A 16,202-nucleotide genomic window follows, 5' to 3' on the forward strand; every position below is an offset into this window, starting at 1 on the left:
ATGACTGTTCTAGGACTGTACATTTAATCAATATCCAAATCGTATACCCTATTAGTAGGCCCTAATTTGATTGCTGTTTTCACCATACCCAAGTACCACTCGCCCTTTGATTGCAACTGTTCATATTGTCCAAAGTGGCGATTTTATTCAACACGATGCGTATATATTCCTTGGCTTTCTGTTAATTATAATGACATAGGTTGACCGCTTCATCAACGAGACTTAACCATGTGCCACAATGCAGGAGTCAAATGGAATACTTCAAAACTGCATTCCAATACCACTGATGGGAGATCTCACTATTTATATGTTAGTTAATTGCGTGTGATAAAGAAATGTATGATAATGGCACAGGACATTACGCACTTATTTATAAATATATATATTTATCGGTCTAAAATTATCGCCAGCGAATCCCTGAATAACTATAGCGGCCTATCTTTGGCCATTCAGGTTTTCGATGATATTTTCGTGATGTACAGATATAACATTAATTGTAGGTCTATCTCTGTGAACAGATTAGCTGTTAATTTCAGGTATATCGGAAGAGAAGCGTCAGTCATGTATAATAATACACGGATGTATTATAGGACATGGAAGGTGGAACGTAGGTGGTGGGAGTAGGGAGATGTGTCCGGGAAGTCGTATATATAATAGTAAGCAGTGACGTCATGGACAATTCATTGGCAATAATGCCCTTGTCGGATGACGTTCTGTATACCACATATGTATGTATATAGGCAAAAAGAGTGATGTGGACCACAGGTGTGTGTTCAGATTGGGAACACCTGCATGACAAGGGTTATGCTGAGACCAATTTATCACAATTTGACACTAGTACTCTTAACTATGTACCATCATGACGTTTCAAAATTTTCACTCATCGTATAGTAGGCCTACGTGTATTTTCAACGCGCTATACAAAGCCTGCTACAGCGGCGCGTTCGATGTTATAACATGTATGCGGCTGTGTTCCTACCAACTCGAAGCCTATGAAATGTGTAATCAGCGACAAGACTTTGTGTCACACTACCGTACATAGCCTGTTTGGTTTGGAATTAATTCCCTTGTATGTGTGCACCCACCAGCTGTCTTGATTGATAAATAGCCTATTGTATCTCACTGGAGATTTCTAATACATTATTCGTGCTTGATTACATCTGAGTTGATCACCACTTACCTGTAAGAGACAGGTGGTTTGCTTACAATTTACCGCACTCGTCACGTTCTGTAAAGCAAAGGTCTCCCTATGCATAGCTATAGGCTTACGCCTTTTATGTTGAACATATGTTTTTCCATTTATCCAAGATGAATCCTGAGGCGAAAAATCGTACATGCACGTGTATGAATGATTCCCTTGAAAACGGATAAATAGTTCATTCGCCCCAGGGTCGTTCAGTCTATTTGAAGCGTATGATTTTAAGTATATGGGCTTATAACATCTGATGATACAAGAAGCTTTTTTTGTGTGCATGTAATTGACGAAGTTGATCAAGTGAGTTCAAAGTTGATCAATGAGAAACCCATTGACGCGTGTGCAATATTAAATAAACTTCGCCATTATGTAGGTTTCCAATGTTGGTGTGATATAAGACAGAAGACTGCAGTTTACTGAAGAATCGCAAAAACCTAGAAAATTCCATTAAGACATACGTTAACATGGTAGGGATTCAGAGGGCATATTATGGCATCATGAAATAGTATAATGAGTATGAATGACTGGAATTTAAAATATACATCGCAATAAATTTTTTAATAAATCAATCTTATTATACAATAAATAAATAAGACATGACCGTCTGCTCATGAATAACAAAAAATGCTAACTATTTTACGTAAGCCAAATTCATGGACTACGAACATCGTTTAGTTGTCTTGAGTTGTCAGATTTGTAGGTGACTGCATTTACCGTATTGAGGTTCGAAAAGTTGACAATACATCTAATGTACCTCCTTGTTGCAGGGCGGCTTTCCACCGCTCTTTTATCTAATGACGCCTTACCGAAGACAAGTAAGCTGTCCCGCCCGAGCCATTATAATGATACGTGTCAACCAGTAGTTGCACTATCCATTTCACGCTAAGCGCCATACGAGGAAGCTAGAACTTCCTCTTTTAAAACTTAGGTGTGACTCGACCCAGGATTGAACCTGGATCTACCGCTCCCGAAGCGGACGCTCTACCAACTGTGCATGCTAGCGGGGCGGGTATGTTAGACATGAAATAACTGAATAAATATCGCGTGGTATTTACTGTTATTATATATTATGATGTCGTCCGCATCAGCACTTTTTAGTTCTGCATTTTAATGGTATGTTCAAACAAAGTAGTTTCTTGCCAAAGGGGAATTCTAGAATCTGTAAAGGGCTAAGAATTCAGATCTGTATGTCTGTTCAGTGCACGGGTGTATCGAAGAGAAAGCAATAATGTAGTTTTTGTGGTTGTTGCTCCAACGTTCTTTAAGATATCAAAGCAATCATGGACACTCTCTTTCCAAAGGTTCGCTTTTTTGGTGAGACGGTTTTGTTGCAAATTTCATCTTTGGATACCGTTGTTGATCGTAGAGATTTTTTCCCGAAACAGTAAATGCACTAACGTGCGCCTAAGGCAAATGTGCCAGCTATGAAGGAAAAACAATGTCGTTTGCACAAAAAAAACTGAAATAAAATTCACTTTTTGATCGTAAATGCTTAAGGCAATGTGTGGGAAATAATAATCCCTCTCATATGCGGAATGACTATATAGGAGAGCCAGTAGAGAATAAACAAGACCGGAGCCTTTTCTAACGGGAGTCCTCAGAACTGAAAGCAATAAAGAAGGATTACGTTCGTGGAGTTTTATAAGAAGTATAGGTGTCAATTTCTTTTATCTAATAACTAACGAGACTGAACTGTGCCCGCCCAAGCGCCAACATAGGTAGGCCTACATACACACGAATGTACAAGAATGCGTTATGGTTTAGAATCAGCCAAAGATGACAGGTCCTACTGGGAAAGAAAAATAGCTCAGGTGTCTACCTATTGTAGGTTATACTAGGTACGCTGTCCAGGGGACCTAGTCTGATTAAATTTAAATCACCTTTACATTGTGAAGGTAAATATATGTAGGCTATACCAACTAAACAGCTCGTGAAGACATGGTTTGTGGTTAAGATTTCAGCGTACAGTACCGGTATGTCATCTTCAGAAAACGTTGACAAAGCAACTGTTTTTCTTCGCTGCAGACTACGTCCTTTGGCATATAACGAGAATGTCTTCAGGGCAACTTGCGCAGGTTTTAGATTTATTTATTTCAGTATCGTCTTTACATAATAAGCACGCCGACTTGCGCAGGTTTTGGATTTATTTATTTATTTCAATAAAAAATCTTTACATAATACGTTGTATATGCTCAATGCTCAAAAGCCATGGGTGCAGTAAACAGTGGAGAAACGAGGTCACATCTTATGGAGAATCCGTTAGACATTAGATTTTGGTTTATTCTCACTATTTGCTATAGAGCTACAGAGTTTATTATTAAATCGGTTTAAAGGATTGTTCATGAACAGCAGTTATACTACATGTGAAATAAACAGCAGGCGCATGTGTTCACCTTGGAATGTCAGTGAGATAGACATCGCTTTAATTCATTATTCATTCATTATTTCAAACTGCAAAAATGTTCAAATTGCTGAGACTACATAATATCCCAGCGAGTTAGGTCATTCGCAACAATTAAAAGTGAAATCAAAAACAGGGACGTTGGGACAAGGTCGGCTAGATGTATTCCAGGGCGGGTACACAGCCCCTGTATGTTGAGTTTTACCATTGAACATCATCTTGTGTTAATGTAAACATGGTCAGCTGTTTGTGGAAGACTTGGTCTGTAAGTAGGCATTGCAAACCAGATCATGTCGCTGCTGAGAAGTGCAACAAGGACAAAGACACCAACCATATATAGACATGCGTCATAGTAATATAGTTGGTTTAAAGGATTAGTGACCAGATTGGTTGTTTATTCATAATTAGCCACCCCAGTATATATTGTTAAATTGAATGTGAAAAAATGTTGGAAAAAAAGTACAGTAATTTGAGCAATACGGTATTAAAATCACGAGATAACGATCGTCATTTAGTACAGTGTTAAAAAACTACAGTAACAACAAGCATATCGAACTTCTCAACGAAATCCTTTGCTGTCCTCCACACGGTTATAAAAACAGGTCCTCGAAGAACCCTGGTGTTATTTTTTTCAAGTTTCCAGACGATTTGGAGGGCACAAGACGGAAGGGTTTTATAGCCATCAAACACAGCCGGATTCGTAGGAGTTTGGATAAGAAATCCTGGTGGACAGCTAAATTTTAACAGCAGGGAGGAAAAGTTAGGCTTTAAATATATGTATATAAACTCTGGTGATAGGGCTTGGTGGGTGTGCAAAGAGGGAGTGCATTCGTCATTAATTCGATCAATCTTCGTTATGCAGGTAAAGTGAAATAAAACGTAGATACAACCTCGTGATGGCTTCAAATGAATGTCGCTTTGATACACGCAACCCCACTGGCAGTGTCTCTTCTGTATAACAAATTGTGAACGGTGCACAGCAAAGCAATGACCGTCTGACAGCTAGACACAGATCCCATTGCATCTTCCGTTTTCCCGAATGTAATTCTGTGTATTTTAGGGTGTAAATGTTTTTTTTCTGTTGCCAGTCTGGCGTTTTTTGGTGTACAGGTGCATGCTTGGTATCGAAATGATGGAAATTGTCTAAGCTTTGGACAGGTATGAATTTTAATGATGAAAGTTTGAAATTCAGGGCGAGAGGACACAAGGAGATAGGTAGCAATGAGGCTGCGAGTGACGTCCCCCTTGCGTTGCTGGGCACCCCTCCCAGCTGTCGGCATAGAAAGGTTCAGATCTGGACTGTCAACCCATGTCAATATTTTCATGGCTTCTTTCTCACAGGCTGGGCCAGGTATGCACCAAGGCTTATTGGCCACTTATGTTTGGGACTGAGCTACGGCGCTAAACGTTAACTTTGATGCTTATGGAAAATTAATAGGGGTCTGTGGCCAGCAAATGCAATGCTGGCGGTTTCTGACGGGCTACAAATGAAAACTATTCAAAACTAATCGTGTTGCTTGACTGCGTTAATCAAGAATTAATGACTGAGGTTGAAATACTGGTTGTTGATTAAAATTACTCATCAAAGGTGTTTAAACAAGCGACTTCAATACTGCTCATGGTAGGTGCGAAAGCAATCTTACATAGTGATAATCCATCCTCCACTGTTTTAATCTCTAATCCAGATTACGATGATTAGCGACACGGCAGGAAACAAAAGAGGATTAAAGCCACCCTTCATAATACATGTACCTGTTTCATGTGCTGAAGTAATTCCGGCCATAACATAACTAGGAAAATTGAACAGTTGTAGGATTTTTTTTAAATATTGCCTTGATTAAATGCACTAAAATTAATTCCCACATGTACATTTTTGAAGAAACTCCATTCGGGGAATAGAATGATATTCACTGAAAAGCAGACAGAAAAAAAGAATAGGGACGAAATGTAAACCTACAATGTAATACAAGATAAAGCTATAGCTTACCAGTCCGTGTTGAAAATACCTAGACAAAGATCAAATTCAGCGTCTGAAAACTCGGAATCTGAAGTCTGACAACCAATGTCAGTGTCATAAATCGGAACTTCATCGTCGTCCATATTGATTCAGATTGATACGGCAGTATATTTGCTTCTGAGTAGCTAGAATCCATCTCGAAAATGACATTGTTTTGATACGAATTCCCATGCTATAGAGGCCAGCTAGAATTGGGTTGGCCATCTATGGCGACACCCGCCGAGCTTTACTGGGCAGCTGGCTGGCTGGCTGATCGGCTAGGGTAGTAAATCTATTGTTTTTGGTGGATTTAAAGCCATAATTACGTTGATCAGAGCCCCTCCCCCCCCCCCCCCCGGTAAGATACTGTTAAACAGGTTATAATCTTTATACTCAGGGCAAGTAACTAGATCTGGACACTAATCCTATAATTAGTAGGATTGTTAAATCAAAGCTAATTCATTAACAAGAGCATAACCAGCATTATAGATTGATTGTCTGATTGGTTTTTAATGGCGTACTCAAGAATTTTCCACTGGAGGAAACTGGAGTAAACCACGTACCTTCGTCAGATACCTAACAAACAGCTTGCTTCACACCCGTAACCTAAAGAAAAAGAGAGTGTTGCGAAAACGCAGTTTACTCTAGTTCACCTAAACTTTGGTATTTAAAAAAAAAGAAGCACACAAAGGTCTCAAAATAATACTTGTGATGCCAACACTTTTCCTGATAAGAAATTAATACAACTTCACAAAAATTCATGTGTGGATTTAGAGATAAGGTGAATAAATCAATCAGAAATAAGCAAAATGTCTGACTGGAAAATGGCTAAACTTTAGGTGAAATGCAGTGATTTGTTAAGGGCTTGATCTGTGTATTGTAGAAAAGACGACCATTCATGAATGTGCCCAGTTTGAAAGATGCCTATATGTCAACTTAATTCCAGAGTTGTAGTCTCTATATCCTGCTGAAAAGAAAGCCACATTTTAGATTTGCCTTGAAAGGAACTAAGGGATAATCAGGATGATTAAAGGAGAAGAAAATTTAAATATCAAACAAATACCACCCAAAAGAGTATGCATTTTCTCGCAGGTGCATGCCATAAAAAATTCTAATATGATGATAAGTTATAAATAAAGTCAGCGTCAAAATCCGCTGTGGGGCGAATCCATTTTGCCTAAGAACTTGTCCTGAAGTCTTCTGTGTTAGGAGGAGAAACCGCCGAAGTGCAGTTCCAGTAGAACTCTTCTTTCCAGAAGGTAGCGAACAGTACAATTCGTTTTCCGCGTGACGATCGGGACACCGGAATGTTGGATTTATTTATTTATTTATTTGATTGGTGTTTTTACGTCATACTCAAGAATATTTCACTTATACGACGGCGGCCAGCATTATAGTGGGAGGAAACCGGGCACAGCCCGGGGGAAACCCACGACCATCCGCAGGTTGCTGGTCATTACGCTGCGCTAGCGCGCTAACCAACTGAGCCACGGAGGCCATCGGAATGTTGGACGTAGGTTCCGAGTTCACACGAACCAGCCGGCAGTTTTAACCACTCTCACTGGCTGAGAGGCAACATACCCCCAGCATAAATTACAGGGTGTTCCTGACGGAGGACGCGATGGACTCAGCGATTAATGCCAGTATTGCCGTTTTCAGGCTTTACGTGTATGGCGAGGAAAAATTATGCAGCAGGCACCACCAGATAGAAAAAAATGTGCTCTTTTCACCCTATATTTTCACAATTTTAAGGTTTCTTCCCCTTTAACCAACGAAACGTTGCGGTAATGTCTCGTCTAAGCAAACACTATTTTTTTGCAAAATCGACCTATTTGAGGCCTACATGGATGTAAAGTCCCTCTAGCTCTCTACATTAATTAAATATCCTGCTTTAAGTTATCTGAACGAACGTTGCATTAAAGCCGTCTCACTTCAGTATAGCCTCTAACCTCATGTCACCTAATTCCTGCAGTAGGCCTATATACTGTAATATTTGCTAGGCCTTTTCTGGCGAGTCTAGATGTGTTGGTCCTGTATCATTTGGTTTTCATAACATTTTTTTCATTATTAGCATGCCAGTTAGCTGGCCATCCACCCTTGAATTATTGGATGATAGCATTTAGAGTTTCTCAGCCAGGAAATCATTTATAGTAAGCAATCATCTGTATGAACTCTCCACAGCGGGACGTACACATGCCTTTCTCGGCTGACCTGTCAACCCGTGTTGACGTCACACTCACGTCAGCTCACAGCTGATGGACACCTCTAAATTAGGGAACGTGATTTGATGAATGGCGACTTGATGCTGGTGCCCGTGTGACTGGGCCGTGTGAGCGTTGCTAACCGTGCAATTATTCTACGGTACTTCCCTGGCCTGTGATAGTCATTAAACCCTTTTCACGAAAGGAGCAATTGGGCTCATATAGCCGGAAACGAAAACATTACCAAACTCTGTAACATGAATCTCAACTCGGATCGTTAATATACAGACGTATTCGTGAGTGTGAGACGTCGTTCGTGTTTATATACACTGTATGTGTACGTGTCTGTTTCATAAGAGTTATAAAGTTCTCCGTGCTCAACTAATTAAATGTATTGTGATTCTTGTTTTTCCTTGCACATCACTTACATTTTTGGGAGAGCGAGGGTTGGGCAAGCCTAAGCCTGGTGAACCCCAGGGCTAACTGCTGCACTGCATTCGTGGCAAATACCGTAAGCTTTTTAGTGTGGTCATCAGTGAGGTCGAATGTTCGAATCCAGTTCTGTCTGCTTTCTTTAAGTCAGTAGGTTCCCCTTGTGCCTAACAAATGGCTGCTGTTTTTTTCCCAGAAGGAAATATTTCTTGAGTATGGTTTTAAAAACCTAAATAAATAAAATACACTTGACTAGGGTATATCCAAAGAGCACACACCTGAATCCCAGCTAAATGAACAAATTTTCTTATGCACTAAAGACGCCCTAGACCATGCGTTCAGTTACAACAAAGGAGTTCTAGGCCTACCGCCAAAAACAAAAAATCTACATTTATGCCCCCTTATCTGGCGAAGGTGAAGAAACGTTTACAAAACTACAAGATGACTCAGATGGATTACTACATGTACCAAGGCCTGTACAAAACTTCAGCCCAGTCGGTGCATTAAACTCCCATAACGTCCAGACAGATAAGCCCCGGCAATAACAATAGAGCTCATCTCCGGAGGAAATAAACGCATTATGTCTTAGACAGCAGAAGCTTATACAGTGCAGGTAAATGTGAAAGGAAGCTTTCAGAAAAGTGTCTACATTTGGCACTTTTTCATGTTTTTCCAAAGTCAAACCTAAAGAGGGTGATTTCTGTGACAAACTCGTTTTCAGGATGTTTTAATCACGTTTACCCATTTTAGATTATCTTTACAACGGCTTCCTCTGGCTGTTAGTCTTGTATACACCTTGCATCACACGATAATCACGCTATTGTCACGCTTTATATAAATATGTACCTGTGAACTGATTTGTGAACAAACAAGGTGACCTGAGCAAATACATTTGTGGCTCATTTTGTTTCTTAAAATATTACATCATATATTTACACAATAAAAAAGACGAGATGATGAAAAGTGGAGTTTATAGCCATTTTTCGAAAGTGAAACACAAATTCCAACGTTCTAGAACTTATGCATATGTATGCCATTTTACATCAATCTTAATTTGCTCTATATACCCATTAACATGGCGGCAAACATATAAGTATAGTGCAGTGCAAAGCGTGAGTTAGAAGACGATAGTTCTATATAAATGCCAAAATAATAAATAAACAAATACTTTTACCTCAATCGGAACAAGTACAAGAGATAAGCTTATTTACAAAACAGATAGTGAATTACATAAAATCTGGAGCTCTTCATAGGTAGATGTTCAAAGTAAATGGCTCGACTTTTGCATATGCGGGCCACTATTTTGGTCACATGTACAAAAACCATAAATATCAGCTACAGATGTAACAGCTGTGTATCAGTTAGCTTATGTATGATTAATCTGACACCTTCGTGTGAAATAAGATACATTTATATTAGACTTAATAATCCGCTATTACGTGATGACTTATTTTGACGTGACCATATATCACGGCAGGGCGAAATTTGAGCGGGTGAAGTGTGAGGTGTTGACTGGGTGTCAGAGTAAGGTGGATAGGCATGGTGTTTAATTGAAGCAAGATTGTGACCATAATCGATAAGATGAAAGTGGATAGAAATGAAAATTTGAAATAGCTGTTTTGCATCGTCTAATTGTGTTTATATGATATTTGCCCCCCCCAAACTCATTTATTTTATAATTTTATAGGTCTTTTTTCACTTATATGATGGCAATCAAGTTTGTAAAAGTTGAAGAGACCGACAAGCAAATAGGGGAAACCATCTCTCAAGGCTCCTGACAATTGTCTCTATTTCAGGCCGTATGCAAAACCTTAAGCTGTATTTGGACATGTAACCTTACTGATCGGTTGAACTGTATGTCCAGTGAGGGCCCTCAAACATGTGGAAAACTGAAAATAAAAGCCCTCCCAGAAACATGAATCATAACAAGAGCATTAATTGTTTAATTTGGAAGGAATTTAAATTTCGGAACTGCCGAAATGTAAACAGTGCTGTCAGGGAAAGTATCAGTCGTGCTGAAGGTGTAAAAAGTCGTTATATGTCCTGAATTTTTCTGATGGATCGGCAAGGTTGGCCTACTGAAACAGACGATTTTAATGTTCCGATGGACAGAATAGCAGCAATGTTGGCGTTCTGAGCCAGATAACTTTAAACGTTCCCATGGACAAAAGACCAGCATGGTTAGCGTTTTGAGCCAGAAGACTTGAAATGTTCCAATGCATGGTTGGCATTCTGAGCCAGATGACGTAAAGTATTCCGATGGAAAGAAGGCCAGCGAGGTTAACATTCTGCGGCAGATGACCTGAAGTGTTCTGATGGACAAAAGACCAGCAAAGTTAGCGTTATGAGCCAGATGACGAAGTTTTGTGATAGACATAAGACCGGCAAGGTTAACATTCTGAGCCAGATGACTTGACGTGTTCTGATAGACCAAAGAGCAGCAAGGTTAGCGTTCTGAGTCAGATGACCTGAAGTGTCCTGATGGACAAAATGTGCCAGAAGACGGAGTTTTCTGATGGACAAAACATCAGCATGATGAGCATTCTGAGCCAAATAGCTTGAAGTGTTCTGATGAACAAATGACCAGCACGATTACAGTTTTGAGCCAGATGACTTGTAGCGTTCTGATGGTCAGAAGGCCAACATGGTTAGCGTAATGAGCCAGATGACGTGTAGTGTTCTGATGGACAAAAGATAAGCGCGGTTAGCGTTCTGAGCCAGCTGACGTGAAGTATTCCGATGGACAAAAGACCAGCAAGGTTAGCGTTCTTTGCCAGATGATTTTACATTTTCCCGATGGACGAAAGACCAGCAAACTAGTCGCTCTGAGCCAGATGATTTGCAGTGTTCCGATGGACAATAGTTCATTGAGATTGATGTTCTGAGCCAAATGACCTGAAGCGTTCCAATGGACAAAAAACCAGCAAGGTAGACGTTCTGAGTCAGATGACTGGAAGTGTCCTGACGGATTAAAGACCAACAAGTAGGCGTTCTGAGTCAGATGATTTGAAGTCTTCCAACGGAAAAGAGTTCATTGAGGCTGGCGTTCTGAGCCAGATGACCTGAAGCGTTCCGATGGACAAAAAACCAGCAAGGTAGACGTTCTGAGTCAGATGACTGTATGTGTCCCGATGGTTTATAGGCCAGCAAGGTTGGCGTTCTGAGCCAGATAACCTGCAATATTGGCTTTTTGAGCAAAATTGTCGATGGATCATTCACCTGGCTGCAAATTGTCCAACTACTGTAACTTCTGGCATTTTCCTCCAAATTTCCGAAAACTTTTGTGTGAGTCAATTGCCTGCAGGGCGCGGGTGTTCTATACCAAATTGCCTGGTACCTAAGATCATCAGCAGGTTTGGGAAACATATATAAAACGTGTATTGTTCTTACACGTTCGTTGAAGACCACTCAACACCTTTCACCAATATATGCCCTGCAGTTCTGCATGAGAGACGTAAGAAAGGCTCACCTTGATATTCCAGTTTTCTATATCCTTTAAACTCACCAGTGCTGTAACAGTGAAAAATTCTTTATTGTGGAGGTAAACAAAGAAAATAGATGAAAAAAATAATAAAGATAATTTTTAAAAATTGTCCGCGTTACCAGACCAGTGATGTTTAAAGTGCCTTGTTTATGGGTAGGTCAAGGGATTATCATTGAAGTGTCACTTACATATACTTCACTTATACGACGGCGACCAACATTATAATTGGTGTTTACGCCATACTCGAAAATATTTCACTTATACAACGACGGCCAGCGTTATGGTAGGGGGAAACCGGGCAGAACCCCGGAGGAAGCCCACGACCATCCACAGGCTGCATATAAGCTGGGACTAATATAACATTATTTATGTCCAAGATAAAAGCCAGAACCATTCAGATATTATCCTAACATTTTTCAACGATTTAATGATTTTGTGAGTTGAATGTGATGACAATACAGCATTTCAAGTATTTCTAGTGGGATCGCTTCCCGCGGTGGCAGTTTCGAATCCTGCTCCTGATGGTTTGAGCTGCTTATAAGTGCTGGGGATTTCCATAGTGGTACTGTGTTTTCCAGAGTTTGGTTTCATCCATGCATCCATAAACATAACCACCTTATATAACTGAAAAGGGGACGTGTTTAAGTGGTTCAGTGGTGAGATGCGTTACTGCATCCACGAGGTATCGGGTTCAATCCCGGGATTTGGCACAAGTAATTTTAAGAGTCACCTGTTCTCATTGAGAAGCCTGGTGCAGCCGATGTCACAGGCTTACGTTCACTGAAGACCAAAATATGGAGTGGAAATGTATAGGATTACGTCACACGTCGAAGGGTCGATCGATATACACGGGGTGAGCAAGAGCTTGGAGGTGAATTGTAGTAAATGCAAGCCCCAAGCCCCTGTTGAGACACGGTTGACGACATGCATTGATGTTTAACTGTAACCATCTCAATGAATAAACAAGTGCAATATGCTTATGTTCTTGAATGTGAAGTAAAACAACAATCTAACAAACAAACCATAAATTATTGAAGAGAATAGAACAGTGTATGTTTTATTTGCACATTAAAACAAAATAGGCATATGACTGCATATACATACTGGCTTCCTCTCCGGCAGTATGTGGGAAGGTCTTCCAGCAACCATCGGATGGTCGTGGGTTTCCCCCGGGCTCTGCCCGGTTCCACCCACTATAGTGCTGGCCGCCGTCGTATAAGTGAAATATTCTTGAGTACGGCGTAAAACACCAATCAAATAAATAAATAAATAATGTCTGCATATAATTCTTCAGTCGTGAATTTCCCAGAGGAAAACGTAGTTTGAACTGCAAGTAGCCCCCGGCCACCGTCCACAGAACGTCATGCAGGTAATGGTATAGAGTTATGGCCTATACAATTAGATCGTCCTGCAAACCGGTATCGGTATATATTTCTTGTTGAATAGGAAATCACACGGTTTAAAACCAGTCTTATTTACGGAGGTATAAACGTATACATTTTAAGGTTTAATTATGCATATAACGTGTTATATATGTAGACTATCGGTGCAATAGTTAATTTACTTTGCAGGGTAGATAGCATATGAATATGACTATATATGTGCCTATGTAGCTCTTAGTTACATGTACGCCTATAGAGAGAAAGAGAGATAAAAAGGGAATATGAAATTGAATAAACTAAATCAGGGTAGGCCTAAACTAGTACCGTACGCAAAAGGTTTACATCTAATATATTATGTTTCGAGCAGATCACCCTCCCTGGCCTCACATAATTCTGTAGGCTGTAGTATATATATACACGAGGGCCTACCTATGTATTTGACTGGTAGGCCTAGCTGACCTCACGATTGATTAAGGGAGATGCTAAAAAAAAAACAAAACAAATATTCAGGTTCAAGTTTAAATGATTTTTTTTTTAGGTCAGATAAGTATTCTACAAGTATCAATTGGATTTGAGAACATTTTCATGATATATGTCTGATATACTTTTTCATCGCTATGTATAAATTTATTTGACAATATTGAAATATGAAGTGCAGCCTCGACTATGGCACTCAAAATCAACTTCCAGTGCGTGTGATTATTTGACAGCAAAATAGCACACAGAACCGACGTGCCTAATTACTGTGTAAACCATTAGCTGTATTTGCTAAAACGTTTGGAGATTACATTGGTAATTAGATCGATCTGAAGTCAGACCGAACTGTTGTTAATTCGTGAGAGTACAAAGTGATTCCCTCTACAGGTGACATAACGTCACAACCCAATTTCCACCAATGAACGTCAGCGATTGGTCGACATTTCCGAACAGGCAGCCATTTTGGATTTTCCACCACACCCTGGGTTATGTCGAACGTGCTGCAAGACTATGTTTAGGGTCATTTGTTGACCCATTTCAGAGTCTAGTATACGACCTAAGAACCCATGGAACTAGAAAATATAGTTGCAAATACAGTATACTTAAAAGCACGGGAAGGTAAGTGTGATTTTTGCTCCAAGTCCAACCAAGGAAGCACATGCATGTTTACATGGAAATGAATGAAGATGGCCAAGGTACTTGGACTGACTCGCCGCATCGACGGCTCGGGCTGACACGGCTCACGGTGCTGGGAAGCGACCAGAGGACCGGCAGAAAACCTTCGTCTCTTTTCAAGGGATATCTTAATCATGTAGTACGCCCGAACATTGTCTAATATGCTTGCCCTTTGTTTTGACAGGCGGTGGTGGAAAACGCAAAGGGAAGAGCAAAAAATGGAAACAGATTTTGAAATTCCCCCATATCTCTCAGTGTGAAGATATACAGAATAAGATTCGTAAGTATGTTTATCATTTTATAGTACCGGCACACTTGTTTTCAGTGTGTCATCGCATCTAACATGAATTATACTGGGAAGAAATTCGTAAGGCTGGTTCAAAAGGATGCTGTAGCATCATAGCTCAGCAGCATACATCACCGTGTAAAAGCACTGCTCTGACAATAATTTATTTAAATGACATTATAATGTTAAAAAATCCGCTATGTCATAACATTGAGTTCTGTTTTTCATGAAAGATCTGTTGAGAGAGAAATATTCAAAGAAAATGACAGCTATTCAAATTTAGAGCTGCATGTTTCCAGTGGTGTGAGTTTTTATTGATGCATCCATGTGCTGTAATATTATCCATATAGTGGCCTCTGGTTGTAGCCATATGTATCTAAAGCCTGGAGGAATAGGCTCTTGATAGTTCAACCTGTTCCACTTGTGTTTGATCTTTCATCAGTTTTGCTGCATTGATTCTAGTGCGTTAATGCACAAGATAAAACAGATTTTTGAATTAGTTAAAATTAATAGGGTTAGAGCACATACATGTGGATATATAGACTATTGTGCAGCCACACTTACATGTATGTAAATTAATTTTATTGTGACTTAAATCAAATGGTGTTAGCGTCATTTAACTGATTGCCACACATTAGCAAACATCCATGTACGGTATGAATTGAACCCTGCGTGTACAAGCATAACCAGAACTTGTGTATCGTCACTCATACAAAGAACTAGTCTTACAAACAAAATGAATTTAGTAAATGGCAATTTCTTTTCTTGAATTTGCATCACATGAGTGATACTTAGTTATGCGCATCATTCATTATGGACAAGAGGTGCGAATCATGTGTCACTGAAATACGTTATTGGGTTAATATTTAAGTTGTATAGTTTGCAGTGTGTTGGTTTACTTTAATTTTGAGGTTTTGTTTTTGGTTATACTGATCATTTAATCAGTTATTTTTTTTCAAGCCACCTTATTATGTATTACCATGTGGTTTCGATAAGGTGAATCCTTACCTTACTTCTACAGAGTGACCGATGAATATAAGCACGATTGCTCACCTGAGGTCGTATTCTCGCCAAAGGGACTAATCTCACGATACTGTGACAGATCTATGGTCTAATTGTCCAGTGGTGATGTATGATTGTGATTTGGTCATCTTTCATACTCAGGGGCCTCCGTGGCTCAGTCGGTTAGTGCGCTAGCACAGCGTAATGACCCAAGAGTCTCTCACCAATGTGGTCACTGTGAGTTCAAGTCCAGCTCATGCGGGCTTCCTCTCCGGCCGTATGTGGGAAGGTCTGCCAGCAACCTGCGGATGGTCGTGGGTTTCCCCCGGGCTCTTCCCGGTTTCCTCCCACCATAATGCTGGCCGCAGTTGTGTAAGTGAAATATTCTTGAGTACAGCGTAAAACACCAATCAATCAAATCAAATCAAATCTTTCATACTCTGTGCAGGTGGCCGAAAAATATGTTAATCTAGAGAGGATGTGACCATCAGTTCTCTTGTAAATGACCAAAAATTGTGGTATGCATGTATGTACTTGATCGATATGTGTTGATAGTCAACAAGACGTTCTTGCAGAAAGTAACTGTTTTCAAAAATGTTCTGCATTGAATTGTAGTGCACATGTATTTCCTTGTGAACGTTTATATTTGTCACCTGCCTGCTGTACTTGTG

At 39.9% G+C, this 16,202-nt stretch overlaps 1 protein-coding gene across 1 annotated transcript in view; it reads left to right on the forward strand.

Annotated features, from left to right (window-relative positions):
- Positions 1-14,049: 14,049 nt before the first annotated feature.
- The window catches only part of LOC135466414 (G protein-coupled receptor kinase 5-like), a 46,968-nt gene continuing 44,815 nt past the window's right edge, over positions 14,050-16,202 (forward strand). Inside the window, exons 1-2 of the mRNA XM_064743867.1 lie at positions 14,050-14,186; positions 14,428-14,523. Of these exons, the coding sequence (XP_064599937.1) occupies positions 14,135-14,186; positions 14,428-14,523 (148 nt within the window). The 5' untranslated portion in view covers positions 14,050-14,134. The remainder of the gene's footprint in view (positions 14,187-14,427; positions 14,524-16,202) is intronic.

This window comes from Liolophura sinensis, chromosome 6 (genome assembly GCF_032854445.1).
Source record: "Liolophura sinensis isolate JHLJ2023 chromosome 6, CUHK_Ljap_v2, whole genome shotgun sequence".
In the NCBI taxonomy this organism is placed as follows: Eukaryota; Metazoa; Mollusca; class Polyplacophora; order Chitonida; family Chitonidae; genus Liolophura; species Liolophura sinensis.